At 42.3% G+C, this 23,927-nt stretch overlaps 1 protein-coding gene across 7 annotated transcripts in view; it reads right to left on the reverse strand.

Annotated features, from left to right (window-relative positions):
* The window catches only part of LOC118171631 (glypican-5-like), a 411,554-nt gene that overhangs the window by 342,993 nt on the left and 44,634 nt on the right, over positions 1-23,927 (reverse strand). For 3 of the 7 annotated variants that reach the window (XM_035334911.1, XM_035334909.1, XM_035334912.1), the window contains exons 1-2: positions 23,676-23,920; positions 2,062-2,223 (exon numbers count right to left, since the gene is read on the reverse strand). In XM_035334911.1, the coding sequence (XP_035190802.1) occupies positions 2,062-2,223; positions 23,676-23,832 (319 nt within the window). In that variant the 5' untranslated portion in view covers positions 23,833-23,920. Of the gene's footprint in view, positions 1-2,061; positions 2,224-9,317; positions 9,459-23,675; positions 23,921-23,927 lie in introns of those variants that run through there. The other 4 variants (XM_035334914.1, XM_035334910.1, XM_035334915.1 and 1 more) reach the window with 2 other exon arrangements.

Genomic DNA, 23,927 nt, shown 5'->3' on the forward strand with positions numbered 1-23,927 from the left:
ATTTTCCTCAGCAGTAGACAGCCAGACTAACTACTGCTTTGCTTTGACTATGCTAACAGTAATAAAAATGTGTGTGTATATATATATATATATATAAGAGGAAGTAAATTGGGCATGAAAACTGTACAAGTGAACACCACAGAATACAAATGAAAAAAAAAAAAAAGCTACTTTTTGCAAGTCTGAGCCAGTTCCCATTGCTGCAAGAAATATGAAATCTGAAAGGCTTAAAAAAAAAAAAAAAAAAAAAAAAAAGACTTTAAATGTGCTTTTAAGCACTTTCACACTATCACTCAAAATAGCAACAACCAAAACAGACCAAAAGGACAGAGTTAACTCTTTCAAATATCTCACACAGTGCTACTGGTAGCAACAGAATGTTTATACAACGTAAGATAGATAAGGAGGCTTTTGACTTACACCTAGGACAAAAACAAAGAAGGCAGCAGCTCCCAGGGGAGCAAAGTTGCATTTTTTAGTATTCCCGCCTAATGCAGACAGAAGGCTAACCATAACAAGCTATAAGCAAACTATTTACCCACTTCTAGGAAACACTTGTAAATTTAAATTGTGTTTAAATGTCTAACTACACTTTCATTTCATTAAAAAGCTTCATCAGGACAATAAAGCTACCAGCTTGGCCTACAGGGGCTGGTAGGTTAATCTATTCTGACCTTATCTTTATTCTGTCATGATACTGAAAGATTGCTTGAATAACTCACCAGCATTTAACAATGCCGACACAATCACCCTTTTCCAACAGACACCCTTTTACTACAGCACTCCTCCAAAGTGCAGAGCACTGTGTGGAGCAAGTGCACTCTAAAATTTTAAATCATTGGGGATACTAAAATATTTTCAAAAACTAATTGTAAAATAAACAAAAATGAAGTGTTTCACCCACAGGTACAGAACTGAGGGAAGAAGCAAACAACCAAAAGCAGAAGAATTTTTTTACCTTGTACTTATGTCTCTCTGACTTCTAGCAAACTTCAAACTTCTGTCAAGTTTAGATAATATACTCTTATTAACTGTCTATCACTTTTTTATTTATAGTATTTTCACTCAAATGGACAAAAGTAGACAAAAAGGCTACTACTTGATAAAATAACTGCCTTGTAACAATAGGTTTAATTACATAGACCTCAGCACTTTGTATTTTAATAACTATTGGCTTGTTTTCAAAACACATTCCATGAAGGTGCTCAGCACTAAATATAGCAAAGCAGTCAGTTAAAATTAAGCACATAGTTAGGTCCACATAAGTCAGCAGCTGAATTCAATGACTGACACTCAATGACTGATGTAATCAATCAACTCTCATATATTTAAAGTTCACATAGCCTATGCTTAGAAGCCTTTCTGGAGAAAAATATCCAGTGCTCAACACTTTATAGTGCACAAACCTACAGAACCATTTCCCTCCCTTTAATAGTACAATAGCTATCTATGTGAAGAAACTCTGTAGACCCTGTAACAAAGTGTTAGAAGGTAGTTTTGAGAACAAGAGTTATAAGTACAGATTTTCAGTCCAGGATCTTTCATGCATCCACGTTCAACTTGAAAATTGGTCACTCTTCACATGACCTACTGGGCAGTGAAACATTTTAAAAGGAAGAGAGTTGTATTTTCATTTGGCACATCTGTTAGAGCACCTATTATTCAGTTCCAACAACTACATTTTGATTTAACTTTGCACACCCTTAAATGGCTTGGCAATACAAGTGGATATTAAAAGGCACCAACAGCCGTCAGGCATTTAAATGACATTTGGAAATGCCTTGAAAAATCTGTGACAATCATTTTAAATATGATCTCAGGATCAAAGGCTAATCTATTCCTAATTAGATTTAGGCAGATACTTAAAATAACAGTCAAGACTAAGTGCCCTCACCTTTTTCCAAAGGCAGGATCGTTAAAGAGCAGGGAAGTAAACAAGAAGTCAATAACTACTGTATGCAATGCAATGGAAATGAAGAACAAAAAAGCTTTTCCTTTGTTTGCATAGAATGTCTTTACAAAATACTCATCATAGGACTGGAGTACCTCAAAAGTTCTTACCTTGAAAAGCTGTGATATGACCAACAATCATGTAATTCAGTTCAAAATTCATTGCCTGGATACTCTGATACCTCTCCCTTCGAACAGCTGCCTGGTAGCTTTCTTCCATTTTTTTGGTGCAGCATGTTGGCGTTCTGTGTTGACAGATCTGTAAATCTGACTCTATTATAAGACAGGGAACAAAAAGAAACAAGAATTAGAAAATATTCTGAGTTGCATCTTAAAAATAAATAATGCTTCTTAATGTCAATGTAACAATCACATTAAAAAAAATAAATGAAACGTATTAAGCGTAAAAACACTTAAACAGAACACAAGAACACAGGAGAATTACTGAAGATGCACATTCAAAGGGGCAACATCTCCACTCTAAAACTCCTGCTAAAGGCAGACCTGTAACATCCGAGTGAAAAACATGCCTTTAGATTAGGATCCACTATGTACCTGTGCAGTGCCTCAGTAAACCACCTATTCACCTCCTACAGTAGTAGGAGCCTCTCAAAAACCTGTAAACTACTACGCAGCTCAAAAAATAATAATAATAAAAAAGTTAAAAAGCATTAGCACTTTTCAAAACCTATGGCAACTTGGTGGCTTTTCTTCTTTCCTCTCTAGATTTGACACTTCAGTTCCTGTCTAAATCAGATTTACAAAAAAATAAATTAAAAAAAAAAAAAAAAAAAAAACAAGCAGCAATAGTTGCCACAAAATATAATTGATTTCTGTAGCAGCCTAAATGCAGCTATGTAAGGGCAGAGGTAAGAAACTATCAAGCCACGTTTACAGAGACCCAGAGCTATATACAGCCACTTGGAAGTCATGGACTACTATTCCAACTTCTGAGCCTAAGTAGTACTGAAAGTCAACAGGTATCCCCCTAAAATGATCATCTCTAAACTTAGCCATGTACAGACAGACCTCCACCTACCTAACACTTACCTTTGAATTTCTGAAAGCAAGTTACGGTCTGCCTGTATTCAGCAAAGGCACTGAAGTTATTCCCTCTTGAAGTTACAGAAAAAGTTTAAAGTCTATTAGAAAAATTGTTATCTATTTTGTGGAATATTTTGGTTCTAGTTCCTTTTTAATTATTTCATCTTTGTATGTGTTTCAGTAAGTTCGGTGCCCTTGATTAGGAAGCCTATGTTGCATGGAGTTGTGATGGATATTTCGGCTCCATTTGCCACACTCCACTGTATCTGCAGGTATCATCGAGTTCTGGAAAGGAGCTGCTAAAATATTGATAAATACAGTCTCATGCTTCATGTAATATATGTTTTAGGTGGGAGAAAAAAAAAAAAAAAAGTGACTTTAGTTACAAGAGAAAATCTAAAAACAGAGGTGTGGGAAAAATTAAAAAAAAAGAAAAAAGAAAAAAAAAGAGTCAAAATAGCCACAACACATTAAGAAGAAGCTATTTTCAACATATTTCTCAGTAAACCCATGTAAGAACTCCCCAGCAAGAGATGTCACGACAGTGCCACTCAGGTGCTCCCTTCCCCCTCACCTCACACTGAAAATGGCGGCAGGCAGGTCGGGGGCCATGGGGCCTGGCAGGCCTCAGCCACAGCTGCCTGCACCTCCACCGGCCCCTCTGCTGACCCTTCACGACTGTGGCGAAGGAATCGCCCTCTCCTGGAGGCCAGAGGCCCTGCCTCATCATCCACAGAGCTCCCCTCCGATGGGGCCAGCAGCCGCCTGAACACCTGCTACGCCCTGGCCCACCGGCCCCCAGGGGACCCCTGGCTTTAAATCGATCGGAGGCAAACAGCCCCGACTCTCCAAAATGATGTGTTCCTCTGTAAAATTTCACTCAGGACACCAGAGAACTGAGCCACAGGACATGAACATTAACGAGCAATTACACTGTGTTAATCATCGCCATCTGGCTGTGCAGGTTAATACACAGTACGATGGCACATACAGCTGACAATGATGAAGAAATAAGTAGCAGGGTACACCAGACATATTGAGAAAGCCACAGAAAAGCATCCAAACAAGCACCATTCAGGGCCAGCTCCAGGCCAACAGATCAATAAATCTCACATGCCGAAAAAGTCAAAACACCGACCTGCTTTAAACATCGTATTTGACCCAAAAACATTGTTTCCAGAGTGCAACAACTCTTTGGAAAGTGCAGTTAATTCACACCAAAAAATGTCAAAGCCAAAGTGAAATATTTCAATGAATCTAGATTCTGACTGCAGTTCACAAAATAAGTAGTTAAGGAAGACAGGGGTGACTCAAGATACCATTTTGGAGCTGGACTTGTTTCAGTTTCTGATGCAAGTTTAGAAATAGGAGCAATGACCACCCGCGTTACCCTGAGGTCCCAGAAGGATGGGACCAATTCACACCAGCAGAAGCTGGCAGGCGGCTGAAAGCGGCAACAGGAGGCCTGCATGCTCGTCACTGGCTGGGCACACTCTGCTGCTCTCCTGTGCCAGAGAAGCTGGCTCAGGTTGAAATTAGCTTCTTGGCCAGGCTAATTTTAACTTGGAGCAGTTCCCTGATGACGCTGACCTCACGAGCATATGTTTGTTCTGTCACAAGGAAGCAGGGGTCGGAAAAGGACCACTTTTGCAAGCTGGCAGCTTGAAGCATGTGTGAAATGATAGTGCAGACTCCTGAGTGACTAAGTTTTACAGCGTGGAGGTAAGAACAGAAGGATTGTGTTACATGGCCTCTGCAACGCCAACCTGTTGTTCAGAGCATTTCCCCTTGCACCAGTCCTCGCATGTTTTGTTTGAAAGCCCCTTGCAATGCTCAGACCTGCACCCAAAGTATTTGAAGCACAGCTCTTTGCACCAAGGCATCACAAGGATCAAAATCTCCAAAAAAAACTCTAGGAGTGCAGACATCTCAGCTGAAACCACACTCCTTGGATTCCCCACCCAAGTATCTCCTTGGATGAACACTCCAGAAGCCTGAAGATGAGTTTTTGTTGGGCCAGAACCAAAGGAATGCAGGGAGAACTTGGCTAGAAACAGCAGCACCAAGCCCCTGACTGTTGTGGAGATTGATGCAGAACACAGACCATTAAGAGACCAGCAAAGAGCAAGCCCATATCCCCTTGCAAGACTATCAGGTCAGTACTGTCTTGCACAGAGCTTGGCAATTTCTCTTGCTTGAGTATTAGCCTGGGGATATGACTTTTAACACAATTACAGAAACCTAATAAAAGTTTTCTGTACTACAAAAGCCTGGGTGCTGAGATTAAATTAGAGCTGATTATTTGTATCTAAGTCTTTAATAACACTGAAGCCAAAATGAATTTATCTTATCTCTCGTTAATGCAAAATATACTCTCCAACTGAAAAAAAAAGAAAAAAAAAAAAAAAAGGAGAGGAAGACCATATGACTCAGTGGTGACCAAGGGATATACTGCATGAACACTATTTTGCATGGGCACTGCAGATGGCAACAGGGGGAAAACCTTAAGGGGAAACTCCTTCCTCAAGTTTAGGAGCAAAGCCATTCTGTACACCAGAAAAAAAGGGAAAAAAAAAAGCATCATTCATAAATCAGAGGGTAGAAGGCTTATCAATAGCATTATTTCAGCAACTGATCCTAATTATTTCTCTTTTGGAAGCATATCTGCTTTCTCCAAGTAGCTCCTTATTTCCTGTGCCACCATAAAACAGTTTAGTTTGGAAGGAATCTTCACAGGTCATCTAGTTCAGCCTTCCCCTTAAAGCAAGTCAAACTACATCAGGGCTTCATCCAGCCAAGTTTCAAGCATCTGCAAGGATAGGTGATGCCACAGCTTCTTTGGGCTCTTGTTCCAATATTTGACCACCATCCTCATGGTAAAAAATAAATTTTAAAAAATACATCTAATCAGAACTTCCCACGTTCCTACTCTTATCTATTGCTTCTCATCCTATTAGTGTGCCTTCAAGAACCTGGTTCGAATTTCTCCATTTCCTTCTAATACAAAGTTGAAGACAGCAGTAAGATCTCTCTTAACCTTCTGAATGCACCCAGCTCTCCCAGCCTCTATTCCTGACATGTGCTCCAGCCCCTGACCACGATGGGAGCCCTCCACAAGACTTGATCCACTATGCCAGCGTCCTTCTTGTACTGTGAACCCAAAGCTGGACAGATTCAGTCTTAAGTGTCAAAAAATGGAAATTCCTGTCGCCAAGCTGCAAGCCATACTCTTGGTAAAACAACCCAGCACACAGCTGGCTGCCTTGGCCGCACAGGCACACTGCTACCTCCTGTTAACTTCTTGTCTGCTGGGACCCTTTTCTGCAGAGCTGCTTTTTAACCGGTCAGCAGCCATGGTTAAGGAAGGGATTACTTCATCCCCAGTTCCCAGGAGGAGTCACCAAGTAATTATGGTGAATCATTATGGCACAAAGAATCACACCTTTCTGTTCATCTGCAGTTTGAGATAGACAAAAAGACTTTTCACTCAAATATTTGTTCAAATTTTTACTGTAACTATTTCATTAGAACACATTCAGTGTACTTACAGGCATGGCAGAAAAGTTTATGGGCTAATACAATATAGCACATGGCCAATTTGTCACATCGAATTCCCTGGCTTAAAGGAATAGAACTGGAGCAATCCCACCCTTCCTCAATAAAAGCACGAATGGCATCCTCAGCTTGCACTTGGAGGGGGTTCTATGGCACAAGTATCTATTCATCTGTGTTTCTACATTGCAGGATCTGGGAAACTGGAGTGATGATTAAAAAACAACAACAAAAAAGGATCAAGTATTTTGCTGCAATTAAAAGAAGTCACATTCAGAGCAAGAAAAGTTATACTAGACTGGACCATTCTGGAAAGAAGCAACGATTCCTACTCAAAAATCCTGAAACCTTATAAACAAGTAATACATGCCAGAAGCATCATCTATCCACTACCTCTCTCTCACAGTTATAAAATATTTAAGGTGCCAAATGCACATAGAACTACTGATCCCTACCTGGTGTCAATCAGGCCAGTTCTGCTGAAGTCAGCTGCAGAGTGTTTTGTTGTGTTTGCTTACTTTTGTTTTAAATTAGCAGAGTTTGGGGACTCCACTCTGAACTTTGGTACAAATGAAGTCAAACAGACCTTGGCCATTGAACGTAGTTGAATTAGGATACTTGTAAGTTCCCAAAAGCAAAGAGAGGCCTGCTATTTAGGAATAAAATGCACTCCTCTCAAAAGCTATATATATATATATATATATATATATATATGTTTTGTTAGTTCACCATGTAACTTAATAGTGCTTTGGACACACAGCAGAGATGTCAAATACCCTGCCCTGTCTTTAAAATGCTGCACACACTGTAAAAGCTATACTCTGAAATGAGAAAACCAGATCTTTCACATGCAGTAACCACTGTACCTCCAGAATTTTGTCAGATGGGCTGATTTGTACAAGCTGAGCCTACATCTTCCACGGCACGGGATATTCCTGAACAAGCACTATCAGAAGGCAAGCTCAGTGAGATCTGCCCTCTTATAGCTATTATTCCTTTATATTATCACAAACTTCTCAACAGTATTTCCAAACAAAGCTCTTAGCTAAACCCCAAGGTTTTAATGCTGTCACAAATGTCTTTGGAAACCCCAAGATTTATTACGCCTCAGTAACATAGAAGGTGCCAGAAGTACCTTGCATTGAGTCTGGCCCAGCTGAACAGGAGCCAACACTTTGTCCTTCTTGAGACTCATCTGTCTGGTGCAGCTGCTGCCTCAGCTAGAGGAAAAATCAGCAATTAGAAGCAACTAATTTAGGGAAGGAGGCAAAAACAAATGGAAAAGGAAACAAATTCCAACCTGGGCTCCCCCTGCAGTTGCATGAGAAAAGCCCACACTAGCACAGCCACACCAGGGCAGGGAAACGCAGCCACCGTAGGCTGCCAGAAGTTTGTGAGTCCTGTCTTTATGGAGCTGTGTGCCACAGCAGCGCTAAAGCTGTCATTACCTACAGCTGCAAGGCCACTGTTAAGAAACTCTCATCCACAAAAACACAAACCAACTTTACCTAGCAGCAAGCACAGCTCAATCCCATTGCAGCTTTAACATTTTTGTGCTAGAAACCTATAAATCTGCTCCTGTGAGCAAGGGGTAACATCCGGGTAGGCTACAGGGATTTTATTCCTCTAAATTAGCTTTGATAATAAGATTATGTGGATAAAGGATCCTTTGACATACTGTTTTAAAGCCAAAAAGCTGGAGAAATACCAAAGATATATAGACCACAGAACCTGAATTTGTTGTTTCTCTGTTTATGCAGCATGACAGCCTACAAGCACAGCTTGGAAAATACAAGTAATTAAAATTTCTTTTCTCTGATCCCTTGTTGTACATTAACAGAGATATTGTTTAACACGATCGGTGGACTTTACCTTCTTACTGCTATTCTAAGTTACACTGAAGCATCACTAAAAGCCATAAGCAGATGTGCTACCGGAGCTGAAACAATCAAGCCTAAGAGATAAACACCTCCAGTTTTATCAAGTACCACTTAGATGATCTACTAATGTAACTATTAGCATATATAGCTACTTCCTACTCCAGTCAAGTCAAAAGAGCTTGCATGAGCTCTAGAGTTCTTCAGTAGACACATACACACTAATATATATGTATATATATAAATAAATAACCATATAGGAGGACCATTTTGATTGTGCTCGAATTATGCCAGCAAATTCAAGTGGGGTGGGAAACCTTGAATGAGAAAGCAAGAGGAACAGCAAGAAGCACTAGATGTCGTGACTCCAGGTAGCTGGCAGCATCAGCAAGTGCCAAAACTTGTAGCACAGCTTGAGACCATCAAGCCCTGGCCCTGATCAATTTCCAAGGCAGGGACTCTTCAAAATATACAGGTCTTAAGGGCAGCATCTGCAGAATGCAATGTTGTTAGGCTTTGCTGCTGAGTACTTTTTGTCTGTTTGTTTTTCCCTCAATTCCTTGTTTGCCCACTTTTCACTGCTTTTGTATTCTGATTTTTTGGCCTAGTTTCCGAATCAGCTCCTGCCCTACACCCTAGATTACTGCATGCCTATACTCATTAGTTTTTGCACCTTGGCCGTACAACATGGAACCTGCCTCATGCCGGGACCTGATGAGCAGAATGTGTCTATGCACTGAACTGAATGTCCCTCCACTCACAGAAACATCACCCACTGAATAGCTGGAACATGTCCTCCTCAAACAAGGGCCTCTTCTACTGCTCTTCCCCGAAGCCTTCACTCAACTTCCCATCTGCCTGGGAACATCTTAATCTCTTCAATCACTTGCATACCTGCAGGTTGTTTCGGTGAAGCCGTGAAGCCAGGAGACATGTCCAGCTCCTAGGCCACAACTTCCCTGAAAACAAAAAGGTGCTGCTGCAGGTAGAGGCCTTCTCATGCCATTCATCCCCAGTTTTCCTTAGAAACTCTGGCTGCACCTGGGAGGCTGAAGGCAAACAGCCATTGAGGCTGTCGCTGCTGTTGTTGCTCGCCTCGTATTTGGTTCTCTGATGTGGTTCCCATGAGCACTCACTGATCTGCCACAGCACCCTCACCAAAATTGTTTTTAACAGGTTTGCTCTTAATGTAAGGGATGAGAGTCAGCTTGGGAAGTGTCAGGTGCTGAGAAGGGCAAGCACTACCTGCCTTGCCCATGGAAGAGCACAGGGGTTACCACCTCCAGATCTTGTACTTCTACAGATTGACAATTAACCAACTGCAGACAGACGCATAAAGAACATTTTGAAACAGTCTAGCTTGATAGAGGTCAGTGGGTCTGTACCAAGGGGATTTATACATTATTTTCTGTAATGCCAACTCCTTCTTTTAACTTTCCTGGGACAACGTATGTAATTGTAATACAGAGGTGCGAGAAAAATTACAAGAACTTTCATATATTAAAGAACCTGCTATCTCTCATCTTTCATTATACTTCATCACATTCATAGCAGAAAATCCCATACAATCTTTCACCATCAAGAGTCATAAACACACAAAAAATATTTTCTACTGGAGTCTAGTAAATCTTCCTGCCCTGTATCATCTAAAGACAACAATAAACAATCAAATTTTTTCTCTCCAGTGGGAAAGCATTTCACTGTCAGAGAACTCTGACTTGCAGTACTTCAAGGAGAGTGCCACAGAAACCACATGGTGGAAAGCCTGAACTGAAACACAGATATGTAGCTCTCTGTGGATTATAGTGTTTACAACAAAACTGAAGCTGTTTTTAAATGAAAAATGTAGGTTTCTAGCCCTGTACAGCTATAAAGAAAGCTTCTGAATGCAAATCAATAAAAGGCCGTCTATCTAGTTCTAGAGGGAGATGAAATAAAATAGCTTTATGAAAGGTGGGAATTGCCTTATTTATCTCAACTTTGAAGTCTAACAATAATTCAGATGTTAACGCCAACAGTTTTTACCAATGACAGATGACCTTTTTCGTAGGAACTGCTTCACCTGCTGTGGTAAGGATCCATATTAGGTGGAATAGCCCTGAACAGTTAAAAGGTATCGATACATTCATGTTCAATTGTATTTCTTACTGTTTTTCACTACAGCTGTCAATATAAAAATCTGTCAGAACATTAGACTGGAAGGGGAAATGAAAGCAAAGAAAAATCTAAAGAAATCAAGGACTAGAAGATCTTTGGACAATAGCCTCAGAAGGGGAAACTGGGACAAAGGACACCATTGGAGCAGTGAGGAAAAACAAATCCCTGATCCTGCCCTCCCTGCAGATTTGAATACTTCCATTTTTGCCATTTTCATTTGAAAGCCATACATGAAGCCAAGTGCTCAGATAATACATTCTCTTTCCTTTAAACATGTATCATTCTTCCTTGAAGTGTTAATTTTACAGCCCCAAACCCAAATGCTTTTGACCAGTTTGGCCATTTCTCATTCTGAAGTCAAGCGCCAAAGTTAACAGTTACAAGGAGATTTACCAGACAGTTTCTATCAGCATTTTACCAGTTTTTGAACTAATTTATTTAGGATTCAAATCTCCTTTCCAGTTTTTTAGTTTTAGGAAAAAGAGGGGGGAAAAACTCAGAAAACTTGGAGAAAAGCACAATGAGCATCTTGACACTATTTACACAAAAGGAATAGCAATCATTTGCCAAGCTGAACCAAAACTAAGCAAAACTAAGCAGCTGATTACTAGCCAGACACCCCTCACTACAACCAATTCTTCAACTTCATCTCCCGTGACATGGTAATTAATTAAAGCAGGCAACAGCAAGGCTACAGTATCACAAAGTCTGTGCATTGTGTTCCCTTTCTTCAGTTCCTTATGCACATAATTCCTGTGCTGTCAAGAGCAGCGATGCTAATATAAAACTAGAGTTCGTTATCATGAATTGTACCCACAGGCATTGGAAGGCAACCCAGAGCAGACAAAAGATAAAAGAGCTCAACATACATGACTGAATTTAACTAGAGATGAATACTCATTCAGGGTGAGCATTCAGAAGAAATAAAACTTGTATGCGCTGTCTCGGTGCTTTGGACCCACATCCTTGTGCTGGGTTATTCCTCGGCATATCCGCACACCCCTGAGGGCACAGCTAGTGGAACGGTGCTGTTGATCCATGCTACACCATGCTGAAAAGTGCAGGACAATTGCACAGTACTTATGGGTAATAAAAACCACCAGCATGCAACAGCCATCATGCACCATGCCCCAGAAGTACCAGCTGACAGCCCCATGTGATGTACCAAAGACCAGAAGCCTGTTTCTGATGGTCTAGGCTGAACCTAGGATTTATGCTCCAATCCCTTGTTCCATGCTGGACTACATGAACCACATTTCCTGGAACCAAGAAAGTGACTGAGCTCAGTGCAGATGATGTGTCCCACCATACCCTCCCAGACCCCATCAGTATGATTACACACAAGCCTTGCACCTCGCTGGGACACCTTGCACCAAGATAACTAAGGCAGGATCCTTTGGAACGTGCTCCAAAAGCCTTCAAGCTGAGAACACAGACTGACTTCTACTGAAAACCAGGATGAACACCTTTGATGACGAGTTGCTAGGCTTGGCAATACTAAAATATATGTTGACTTTTGGCGAGTCCCTTAGCATCCAAGCTTCGTTTCTCAAACATAAAAGAGGATACTTACCTTTTGTTTGTTCCCTTAAATTGCTAGTAATTCCTAGTGGAGACTGCCTTTTGCTATGTGCATGTTCAGTGTCCTCTGAGAGCCTCTTTTGGATTTTGATCCCATGCACCTGTTATATAAATTAAGAAATCACGTTTCTTCTCTTTCAGCACTAAAATAAGGCACCACTCACCGTACACCAAACTGATTGCATTTCCCTTCTTGCTTGTGTTCTTCCATTCAGAACTAATGGTGTTAATGATGCTTCAGAGCTAATCTTTCAGGATGGGCAGAGCAGTGCACCGCACCGCAGAGCTGTTCTAGGGCAGCTATACAAAGCGGCAGGCAGCACTCTGCCACTTGCACTCGATTTCCATTTGGAAAGGCCAGAGGCAGGCAGTTAGAAAGGAAGCTGGGCTGAGGTGGCAGCCATCAGAGACACAGCGGCAGCCAAGCTGACACGAGCTGGCCCTATTCAATCCCTGCTACTCAGCTCATGTCTTGGCACCTGTGATAGCCGCTCTCGAATACACTTCCCAAATGTAAGCCAACAGCCCTGCCAACAAATGACATGGACGCTTTTCATCACCGTCAGGGTTTACTTCCATCAGAGAAGGACACCAAGTGTGGCAGGTACACAAGCAGCAACAGGGGAACTCCCAGGGGGTTGAAGATCACAGACAGGTACCACCAAACCACAGCTGCTTCCTGGGGAAGGCAAACGTTTGTATTGCTTGACTTATCTAGGGCAACCCAGATTAAGAACAGTAAATTTGGTTACTGCAGCTTGAAACTGAACAGGCAATTCTTTAGCCAAATACAACTCCGATCTACTCTGAATGGTAACAGTTTTATTTCCAGACTTCAAAACTAAGATTAGGAGGCTCAGGTCAAGTCTTCTTAGAGTAGAAATCTCTCAAAGCAATGTTTTCATCTCACTTTGTTTTAGAATTCTACTCTGTTTTGGAAAGTGAGATTTTCCACATACTTTTTGTTCTCCTGCCTTCAGGCTCGTTACACCTCTCCTTTTAAACACCCATGTCAAATGAAGACAACTTACAGAGCACCTGCTACGGATTCTACACTTGTGAAAAACATTCATCTTGTGTGTTGCAAGGAGGGAATACTTCAGTTGCCAACACAGGGCAGCCATACAAGATCCTGGGTGCTCTTCTCCAAATACTAAGTGGTATTCAGTAGTATGACATCCATCTTCTTGCCTACAGATCTGCAATACAGTTAATTACTGCCAGCAAAACCTGGGGTGAATGTCTAGATTTTCAAGCTATGTGCTCCCTGCAGCCCTGAGACATCCTCCTTTGTACAAGCCTCCCATCTCCAGGCGTCTCCATGCTGCTGTGCTAAAGCCCTGAGCTCTTCCACTAACAGCCTTCCAAACCAACTGCTGTTGATTTTGATCACTTGAAAACTGTTTTCTCTGCATGCTCCCCTCTGTCATCACATTACAGATCTGTGAATTAGTCATTTTGCAAGAAAAGGGATTATTTTGCTTCAATGAGCGTGGAATTTCACATCCCCACATTGTGTCTGCCACACAGTTCTTTCTTCACAATATTCTAAAATAAGGAAGAAACTTTTATTTGGGCTCAGGCACCAAATCAAGTTATGATGCTTAATTGATTACCATGTCTTGAATCAACATCATTCCAGGTTAAACTAATGCACTTAATGTCAATTTGTTTTTAAAGCTCATTTGACAGCATGCATCAACGTTCCTGCGTGTACCCTAAACTTAGGTTGGACAGACTTAACCCAAAAAAAGCTTAGTTCTGTATCAGCCACTAGCGCAAATGCAAAGAGCATTGTTCATAACATGAAATGTTATAGCAAGGAAGAAGGTGTTAAGAACAAGATAAGAAGCAATAGGCCTCTATTTCAGTGAGGGAGAGTCAGGTTTTGCATTAGGAAAAAGCAAAGCAGAAAGGTAATTAAACACTGGCTTAAGAAAGTTGTGATCTTCTATCACTGCTTTAAACACAGCTAATCCTGGCTGCAAATAACAGGAATGGGCCAGATGATCACTTCAGGTCCATTTCAGCACTATTTTCAATTATTCTATTCTTTCAGCAGCTCTCAACAGTGTATTTTCCTAATTATACCCAGTTTTCACCAGATTACCCTCCCTTTATTCACATTTCCTAGCACAAGCACCCAGAGCAAGCTGTTGTGGACACTAGCTCCTTTGGCACTCCGTTGCCATACCTTTTGTGAGGATTTGGCCCTTAAGATCTCTCAAGAGTAGAGCTTTAATTTCACAGCACGGATCTTGCTCATTTTACTCCATATTTACCGAGAACAAAGGGAAGACTATGCAAATGCCCTGCTACTTAGACCTGAACAAAGTGGAAGCAAACATGTAGATGTGAATGGGAGGCATAATGGTATGAAAAAAAACTGCCCTTTTCAAAAGTAAAATGACTTTGTCAGGGTCCCTTTGCACTATGTGCATGGATGATTTGTGACAAAACAAAAAAGTGCTAGCCTAGCACGTCACCCATGTCAGAGATTAGAGCACTTCAAAACCCTTAGTAGTTCAAGCACTTTCTGGAACTTGAAAGGCTTTCTTAGGCGATGCTTAGCTTCTTTATGTTTTTTACACGACTTTGATGTGCACCTAAGAGTGAGGAATCTTAATCTGAAGGTTTTCTATGGAAAATACCCATTTTGTGTATACATCACAAAATCTTGTCACCCTGATTAACATGAGTCAAAAGTTGGGAAAACTTTGCACCTGATGTTAGAGATTCTGAGTCATTATCTTGATAGCCAAATAAGACCCCTGAATTTCCAAGCACTGAGTTACTTTCAAAAGGCCTCTCTCGTAGTAGCACTGCAGTAATATTTCAAACTATTGACAGAACAGAGAGGTGGCAGCCAGTTCCACAAATGTCACCTTCTCCCATTCTGATTCCCTACTTAAAGCTGAGATTTAAAGTTCCTTAAAGTGAAGAAGAAACCTGTGGAAACATAACCAATTTCTCATAAGTTACAAAATCTCTTCTCTAGTGCAAACATAAGTTTCACCCACCCCCCCCCCCCCCCCCACTATACACACTTAACCCCCAGTAGCATTAATGGGAATTATGCATGCATAACGAGCAGAGAATAGTCCCCTCGTGAATGGGGCCTTTGTTGGAACAATGAATACATTTAACCATTAACATCTAGGGATGTGCCGAACTATCCAATTTAACTAGCCACCAAACAAAGCCACCATGACCTATCTGATATTGTCAGATTCAGAACGTGGCTCTCTGAAATTTGTCTCTCATTTGTTTTTAAAGGGCTTGACAGTGCTCTGCACAGCAGAATGGGGGCTCTGTCAGGACAAGCTCCTCGGGGAAGGATGGCCCTCCAGAGAGGCTGTTGCACACACCACCTGATGGAGAAAGCAAGTAATTAGCAAGCAAGACCAAAAATCTCTGCATACCTATTTCAAATGCAGATGTACATTCACCATCACTATTAACGGAAACATAGTAAGAACACAGAAAGGAAGAATATGTCACAGAATCACTTAAGCAGGCTGAAAACTACAGATCAAAAGAGGGGAAAGGCTGATTAAAGACAACTTCTAGGGGGAAAAGATTGCTGTCTTCTACAGCTGTGAAGTTCCTGGGCAATTACCTGGTTACACTCGGGGTTTTACTCTATGCTTTAGCTATCAAAATGCAAGACAGAACCTGAGAACATTATATGTATTAAAGGTATTTCCTGAGAATTTTTAGCCTACAAGGTATGAAATACACTAAACGGTATCATCTATGAGATTTAAAATTCCTCCATTATTTTAAGTGCTTTCTATATTCTTTGCATTAGCGCCTTGAAATTTCATAAGTAAAAACTTTATACATTAATCATGCATGTATAAGTACACTATGAATGTCATTAATAACCATCCTTTAAAACTGATGTACTGGAAAGAGTAAAATAGATTGATTTATTCTCATAACAGCATATGCATAGTGCTTATTCATAATGAAAGTTGTTGTTATTCCATTATAAATCATTTGCTAAATACTGCAAAGGCATTTGGTGCTGTACAGACTTGGAGACTCATGGGAGGCCAAAATAGTCAAGCACTCTCTAAAATTCATCTGTAAGATTGCTAGGGCAAACCCTTGGTTTACCTATGCACTATCTTGTACAAAAGAGTTGACCTTCAATCCAGAGTGAGCCTTGGGGTCCTACCCTACTACAGAATTGCAGAAACCTCTCACTGCAGGAGTAAACCCACCAGAGACAGCTAAGTGTCTGCTGAAGAGTGCCATAAGGCAGTGGAGTTTATTACACTGCATTTCTAAGCTATTTATTCGCCAACAGATGCCACTAGACTACATGACTTGATATGGAATTGGCAGCCTTGTAAACCACCTAAGTTTCATTTGACACCCAACACTGGCAATGCAAAAGTTGTCCTCATGTTCTTCCATGGGGTAGAAGAACCAGTGCTTCCAAGCACCAGTGTTGGTAACGCTGTTCAGACACAATGGTATCCATGTACCAACATTGCTATGGGAAATACTTAGCTCTTGAAAAGGACAAAATACACCCCTCACACAATATGCTGGACACGTGTTACCTTTCGATCAAGCAGATCAGTCTGTCACCCAGTCCTACCACCCTTATTCTACAAACGCAGGCCAGTTCCCTATCCAGACTCTCCCAGTCCACTTCATACACACTCTCTTAACGCACCTGGACCAACAGAAGTCCACCCAGGATCACGAAGGACATATAAAAGGAGAGAAAATCCTTGGCCTCCTAAGTCTGCACTGTGTAACCCTGTGGACCTATCTCATGGCCTGGGGCTCAGGTTACGTTTGTAGATCCAAACAGGCTAAGATACTGGTCAGAAGCATTTTAAATTTTTCCAAAGAACGTATTGCCACAAAAGAAATAAAATAATTAAATCTTAAGTGGTTTGTAGAAGTTGGAGACAGACTTGCATCTTTAACATGCTAAATCATTAAGTGTTAGCTAGGTGCCTCCTTTCATCCACTGATGCAGCTTAGAAATTACCTTAATGTGAATGAAACAAGAAGCTCTTCATAAATACCAGGATGATTCTATCGTATTAAGTAGTGATACCTAATCAGGTGACAGAGATTGAGAGACTGAGTATAAATCTTGTGTCATGGGCTTGGCTGCTGTTTGGAAATTGATTCTGATCCATCAAAATTTGTGTTTTCCCCTAGAAGCAGATGTTGTGCTCTAAACTGGTAAGCAATGAGTATCTATTTGAAATATTATTAAACATATGCCTCTTTATCATGTCAGTTTGCGCTTTCATGGGAGAATGATTCAATTAGAAAGACTTTACAATGCTTGGAACAATAGCTCTAGGTTTATACCACCTAAAAGCAAAACCATTTTTAAAGAGAAATCCATTTTCCTGCCCAGGATGCATTTCACACATATCCTTGCTTTTTATATATCTCAGGTTCATGCCCATCTTCATGATTAATCTTGACAAAAGCTTTTACTCATTTTGATGTATTTATTTTATTGATTCATATAGCAATTATTATCATGCCAACTTGGTCTCCACTTATCACATCAATGCCTTTTCATTACTACTGCCCTTTGCTTAAGAACTTACTGCCCGGCCCTGCAGTACTGGGGGGGCAGGGATGTTTTTTTTTGGTTAGTTTCATATTTACAGAAGGAAAACTTCAATGGCAGATAAGGAGCTACAGAGGCAGCTCTCAAGAGTCACCTCTATTTTAAGGACAGGTTGTTTCTGACTAAGCTTGTTCTCCATCTCAAGATCCAGTTCAACACCAGAATCACCAGGATCTTGAGGTGGCCATAAAATAAATGGAACAATAATCACTACAACCTTTTCCTCAGAGACGTTTGAGGAAAAGAATAAACCACCTGCATTGCAAGTGTGTTTGGCTCTTCCCCTCAACTCAGTTTGATGACAAGGTTGCATGCAGGGGGGGAGTCAATTCTCTGCTGACTTCTGGATTCCTTCTCAAGATGTTTACAGGAAAGTTTGATGTGAGTAACTAAGCTGGTCTTCTGCTCACCCGGACCAAATGCTCACACCATTCACCGAGGCACACTTTTTCTGAGGCTCATGGATATGAGTACTTGAGATTTCCATCTGGCAGCAAAACAGCGATTCCATCTTTATGAGGCACTAAGTAAGTTTAAACAGATTTTTTTTTGTGTATAGATTGCTCCCAGGAGGGCATTACAGAGTGGGCAGCTGGTCTCATGTCAAACAAATTTAAAGCATGGGAAAAGAAGAGGAGAGAAGGAAAGATATTACCACTGGCTTAAGCCTTGCTACAGTCATTGCCAGCTTTAAGTTAACACTTCTCATGACAACCTGAGCCTGAAGAGGGCTATAAAATCCCAAGAAGATTAATGGAGGAAGCATCCTTACTCCAGAGGAGCTGCAGGCTACAGAAGTGTTACTTTTTCTGCTCAGAAAAGCTGTCACAGCAAGAGCAGGCTATAGCCTGTGACTGCTCAGATACTCAGGAAACCCTGCTGCCTCTTTGGGACTTCCTCTGGAAGAGAGGAGGGAAGGATGGATGACTTTCAGGTTCAGCTTCCAAGTCATCAGAAACCAAGATAAATTCTAGTATTTTTCCTAGCATAAAGAAATTACATGGAAGACAGCCTGAAGAAACGAAGGTACTAACTGGTAACTTTGTCCAGCTGTGGTCTGCCTCCCTTTCCTGGCAGCTTTTCAGCTAAACCTCTCAAAATAATGTACCGTGACACAGTCAACAGAGGAGGAGATTGAGGCACCATTGACCTAATCTTTTTATTTCTGACTATTTCAGGCTATTTATGAGTGACAAAGATGGGAACAGAATCCATCTGACACTGAACCAGTGCACTCCCTCCAGTGGGTCAACAGCCCGTGACTTCAAGCCAGCACGGAGCCTGTGTGTCCATAAACGCACAAATACTAAATGCCAGAGGAAGTGAAGGTGTGCCATGTAAGAAAACCTTTCCATTATAAGCAAGGACATTTCACTAGCTTGTTATAGCTATCAGCTGTGAGAATATAGTTATATTTTCTACAAGAAAAGGAAACCTCATGGAAATAACTATTTTGTGCCCTTTCTTAAAGTCTTAATCCCCCTACCCTCGTTCTAAGCATTAATGTGTCTGTGCTAATCAGCACCCCTGTCTCCCAGCTACACCACGCTAACCGAACACAGCACTGCCCAGCCAAGCATGCAGGTTGACAGTAAACCCCAGCAGAAATTGTAGTTCACACCAGAGAATTTCAGTCACTCCTCCTGATGGGACAACAACTTTCCAGAGCCAATAAAGCAAGTACATTTCACATCTGGCACACACCAGACTTATGAGTGACTTTGACAGAATGCTGCTGTGAGCAAAATGTGTTTCAGCACTGCACCTTTACTGGGGGAATTACAGCATTCTCATTAAGATGATAGAAATAAAGAGCTGAGAGGTAATAAAAGAGGAAAATCAACAAGAAAATAAAGTGTGGTATGACTTATTTCATAATAAAATGGTTAGTTTAATAGATATTCCTGGATATATTCAAAAACGGATCCAGCTCATGCTCCTTTCTCCACACACAAAGTGAGCTGCAAGAACCACATGCAGCAAGGAGCTTCTGGTAGGAATCTAGGGCTTTCCTGATGCTGTTCAGAAAGTAAAATAGTTTTAATGCACACATTGTTAATGCACGTCCAGTTCTGCTACGAGACATTCAGTACATGCACATGGTAATGAATTCTGCTGCTGATTTAAGGTACAGGATGACCGTAGAGAATAAAGAAGCCTTTAATAGGACAAAATCTGCCCTTCAGAAGCGAGTCTCTGAGCTCAAGCTGGGTAGCTTCTGTGCTCTTTGTAAAGCAGCAGAGCAGCAAAAGAAGCAAACCGTCCTTTAGGTGGTCATCAACATGATTATTATGGAGGAGGTAAAGATTTTCTAGAACTCTTTCATGAGTGACAAACATCTTTCTTGCTTACCAGAAGTCAACCCAATTCTTTATCATACATTTACAGATTTTATTTTTCATGATCATACAGTAGTCAAAAAGCAAGAGAGACAGGACTAGACATTGATGAAGATTTTCTTCTTGTTACATGATTAGCAAAGGAAACGGACACTACTTTGGTGATGGTTCAGCTACAATTCACTGCCTGCAGACAAGTCAGAGACTCCAGTTGTGTTCATTCAGTTTTCTTTGTGTGAAATTGGAAGCAGCCAGCCACCACTGCACTCAGTGCCATGGAAAAGCCCATAAATAAACAGAACTTTAAACACAGCCTGTGCCTACGTGCAGTTACACTGTAATACAACCCAGGGCTCACAGGGTATCACTAAGTACAGCCCCATGTCTGGGAGGAATACCATACGTAGCAGCAAGCATCAGATTTGAGGTATCTAGACTCTCTGGAACCAAAGGCTTACTTCCTTGGCAGGATTAATGCAGCCCTTCGCCCTTTGAGACAGCATATGATTCTCTCTCCTCAAAAGGTTCACCAAGGAGCTCCTACAAAAACATCCCAGCTCAGCCTGTGATTACCAAAGTACAAGACCAGGAACATATGACCTCATTTTCCAATTGAGGGGAAGACACAAAAAACCCTCCCTCTGAATCCCAGCCAAGGCAGCAGTACCTCTACCTGACCAAGCTGTTTGCTATCTGCAGCAAATTACCCTTGAGACAGTCGGTGTTCGTTCCAGAAAAGGAGGCTACCAGAGAGCATTACAGACTCCATTAGCCGAAGAGAAAATCTTACAGACAGGTCAAGGAGATCTGCTGCTCAAAACTACCTGTTGTTTGGGCTGCTTTTCTAACCCACAACAAAACACTCTTCTGCCTTAATCCTGTGATTGTTCATGGACAGATTTCGCTAGGATGGGAAAACATTTCATGTCTTTTGGGAAAGCTACAGAAGAGACTTTTAAGAGGAGGATCCTGGGCCTACTTAAGAGCTCTCCTCAGGAGGTGCTGGTTTTCAGAGAGGCTGGTGCCAGGTTCATGTCATGCTTTAAGAACAATACATTTTTCGCAGGAGCCTTCCTCCTTCTTAGTATATGTTATGGCAGAGGCTGGCAGGTCCCGCTGAGGCTGCTGTCCCTCTCCAAGCTGACCAGCACTGGGCAGCCTGCGGCCTGCCTGCAGACCACATGCAAACAGGGTAGGCAGCTAGCGGTCCCCGTGAAACTCGGATCCCAGATCCAGCAGGGTGCGACTTCAGCACCGCAACCACCACTCGTACCACAGGAGGGTGTAGCCTACAAACTCTCCCCAGGATCTGGAGTCTGTAACTTTATTAAGTGTGAAACAGGCACCGCCCCTAAGAGGAGACAATCACCACCTGACAGCCTCTGAGGGCTTCTTCTGCCTGCACCCCTCTCTCCCCAACCCAGATGCTGATTTTCCTGCAGGATATAAGAACTTAATAATCCTTAAGACTTTAACCTCTGTAAGATTTGTTTTACTAGCCAATAAATACTGGCTTGAAATTCGCCAAGGGCTTTCAACACCTTTGTGATTGAAAATACTCAGTAAACAGACAACAGGACTGCAAAAGTTCAATTTTCTAGAGAAAACAAGCCAAAACCCACATGCAGACAGCTGAGGAGCGTCCCAGTGCACACGCATGTCTGGCCTTTGCTCTGCAGCAGCACCCCCAGCTGCCCTCCGCTCCCCTCTTCTCCTTCATCCTCAGCCAAGCACTGCTCGAAGTCTTCAGGGGAGATGCTTCAACATCCACGTGCTGTTAAAAGGCTTGAATAAAATAAGCTTCGGTGTCCTACTACACGTGTGGTGGGGCATACTAAGCTATATGCACTGATAACAGCTGCCAGATGAAAACACTGGAAAACACTTCAGTGCTTAATTATAAGAGGGCACAAGGCAGGAGGCATTACCGCCTGGCAAGAGGTATCATTAAAGCACGCGAACTCTGGTGGAGCTGAGTGTACTTAACAAACAGGGAAGATCAATACACACTGCTTTTCCTTAGCTCTGCTCCAATCATCCTCTTCAAAAGAAACCTTTATGAGAGCTAAAATTTTAAAGTGTGTTACCGTCTCTCACCTTCTCTCATGCTATTTTCTGAGAGCTTGTTATTCAATTGGAAGGCTTAGTATGACAAAAAAACAGTGAAGCATCACAGCATCTACGTCTTCCTTCTAGAAGGGCATGATTTCCCTCAAGTTCCATTTACAGTACTGGAGTCTGATTACATTGATTTTTTTATACTTTCTATAAAAGTTTGAAGAACTTCTTCCAGGAATAGCTCAGGAAAGAGAGTTAACTGTGTAACAAAATGGATGAAAAGCCTTGTTTTACTGCTTTTTTTACTAGCTTTCACGTTTAGCTCTCAAAGATAAATGTGATCTGATGTCTCTATCAACACATAAGAACATAATTCAAGCTTCAGAACACTGCTCCCACAAACCTCCACTTGCCACAAAGTAAGGAATAACTCCTTGCTTGCAGACAACTTTTCAGCCGCGTGTCATCTTGACTGCTTTATATGAAGAGAAGGTAAAGATCACCAGCACTATGGAGTCGTTTGCAGCCATACGAGATGTCTATGATCAGAGCAATGGCCGATCAAACCTTGTCCCTGAGACAGAAACCTATGCCAGAACTTCAAAACTAATTTGGGATAAGAAGTCTCTCCATCAACCTCAGCAGGCTTTGAACTGCTTTAAAAAAAAAAAAAAAAAAAAAAAAAAAAAAAAAAAAAAAGGCTAAGAAAGCAATAACCCAAACTGAGTTATCCCACCACACACCTACAAGCAACAGAGGTAGCAAGAGGCAGCTACAGGCTGTTGTACACGAATCTGACAGTCTACTTTTCTATTCCAATTCTTGAAAAGATTTTCTTAAAACACTTGGAAGCCAGGAATGTGACTTCATTACCCAGATAAATATATGGTCATTCATAAGACTGAAATCATTTTTTGACACTGTGAAGCACTTCATTCCTTTATGATGAATTCAAGAGAGTAATTACAAAATAAATCTTTTGTTACGTGCACCTTTCCCATTTCACTGCCTGTCACCCACTGTACACAACGGCAAAAGGGAGCATCACGCCGCTCACCAGCTCCCACAAGCACTGAATAGGGCAGGCTCGCTGCCCTGCTAGAGGAAGGGTGAGTTCTGCCCATCGCTCCGCGATGTTCCCTCTGCCTCTCTTTGCGGGGCAGCTCCTGGGAGGGAACTCTTCCTAATCCAGAAGTTACAGCGCGTTCGTTCCCCAGCCTGCCGGCAAAGCTAGCGGTCCTTAGCGGCTCGCTCGGCAACGTGCCTCCAAAGAACGCGGTCCTGCCTGGAAGGACCTCGCTGCTCCAAGTCCCTACCGAAAGCTCGCCGTGGTCTGAAGAAGAGGCGGTGGGGACGGCCACAGCCCGGTGGGGACGGACAAACCCCGCGGGGATGCACACAGCCCGGCGTGGCGCTCCCGGCACGGACCCACAGGCGCTACCTGCGGCCGGCCCCCCCGGCCCCCTCCCTCCTTGCCCCCGCAGAGGCGCCGCCACTGACCGGCCGTGGGCACGTCGGGGACCAGCTTGAGGGGTCCGATCTGCCGCAGCTGGAAAGCCGTCCGCACTTCGTGGCAGCTGGGCGCCTTGCCCGCCGCCAGCCCCGCCGCCGCCAGCAGCCACAGCCCCAGCAGCCCGCGGCTCCCGCCGGCGGCCATCTCGCACCCAGCGGCCGGGCCGGGCCGTGTGCGGGCGGCGGGGGCGGCCGCGAGTCCCGGCCCCTGCCGCTGCCCCGGGCCCGGCTCCTGCTCCG

This window comes from Oxyura jamaicensis, chromosome 9 (genome assembly GCF_011077185.1).
Source record: "Oxyura jamaicensis isolate SHBP4307 breed ruddy duck chromosome 9, BPBGC_Ojam_1.0, whole genome shotgun sequence".
NCBI classification, from domain to species: Eukaryota; Metazoa; Chordata; class Aves; order Anseriformes; family Anatidae; genus Oxyura; species Oxyura jamaicensis.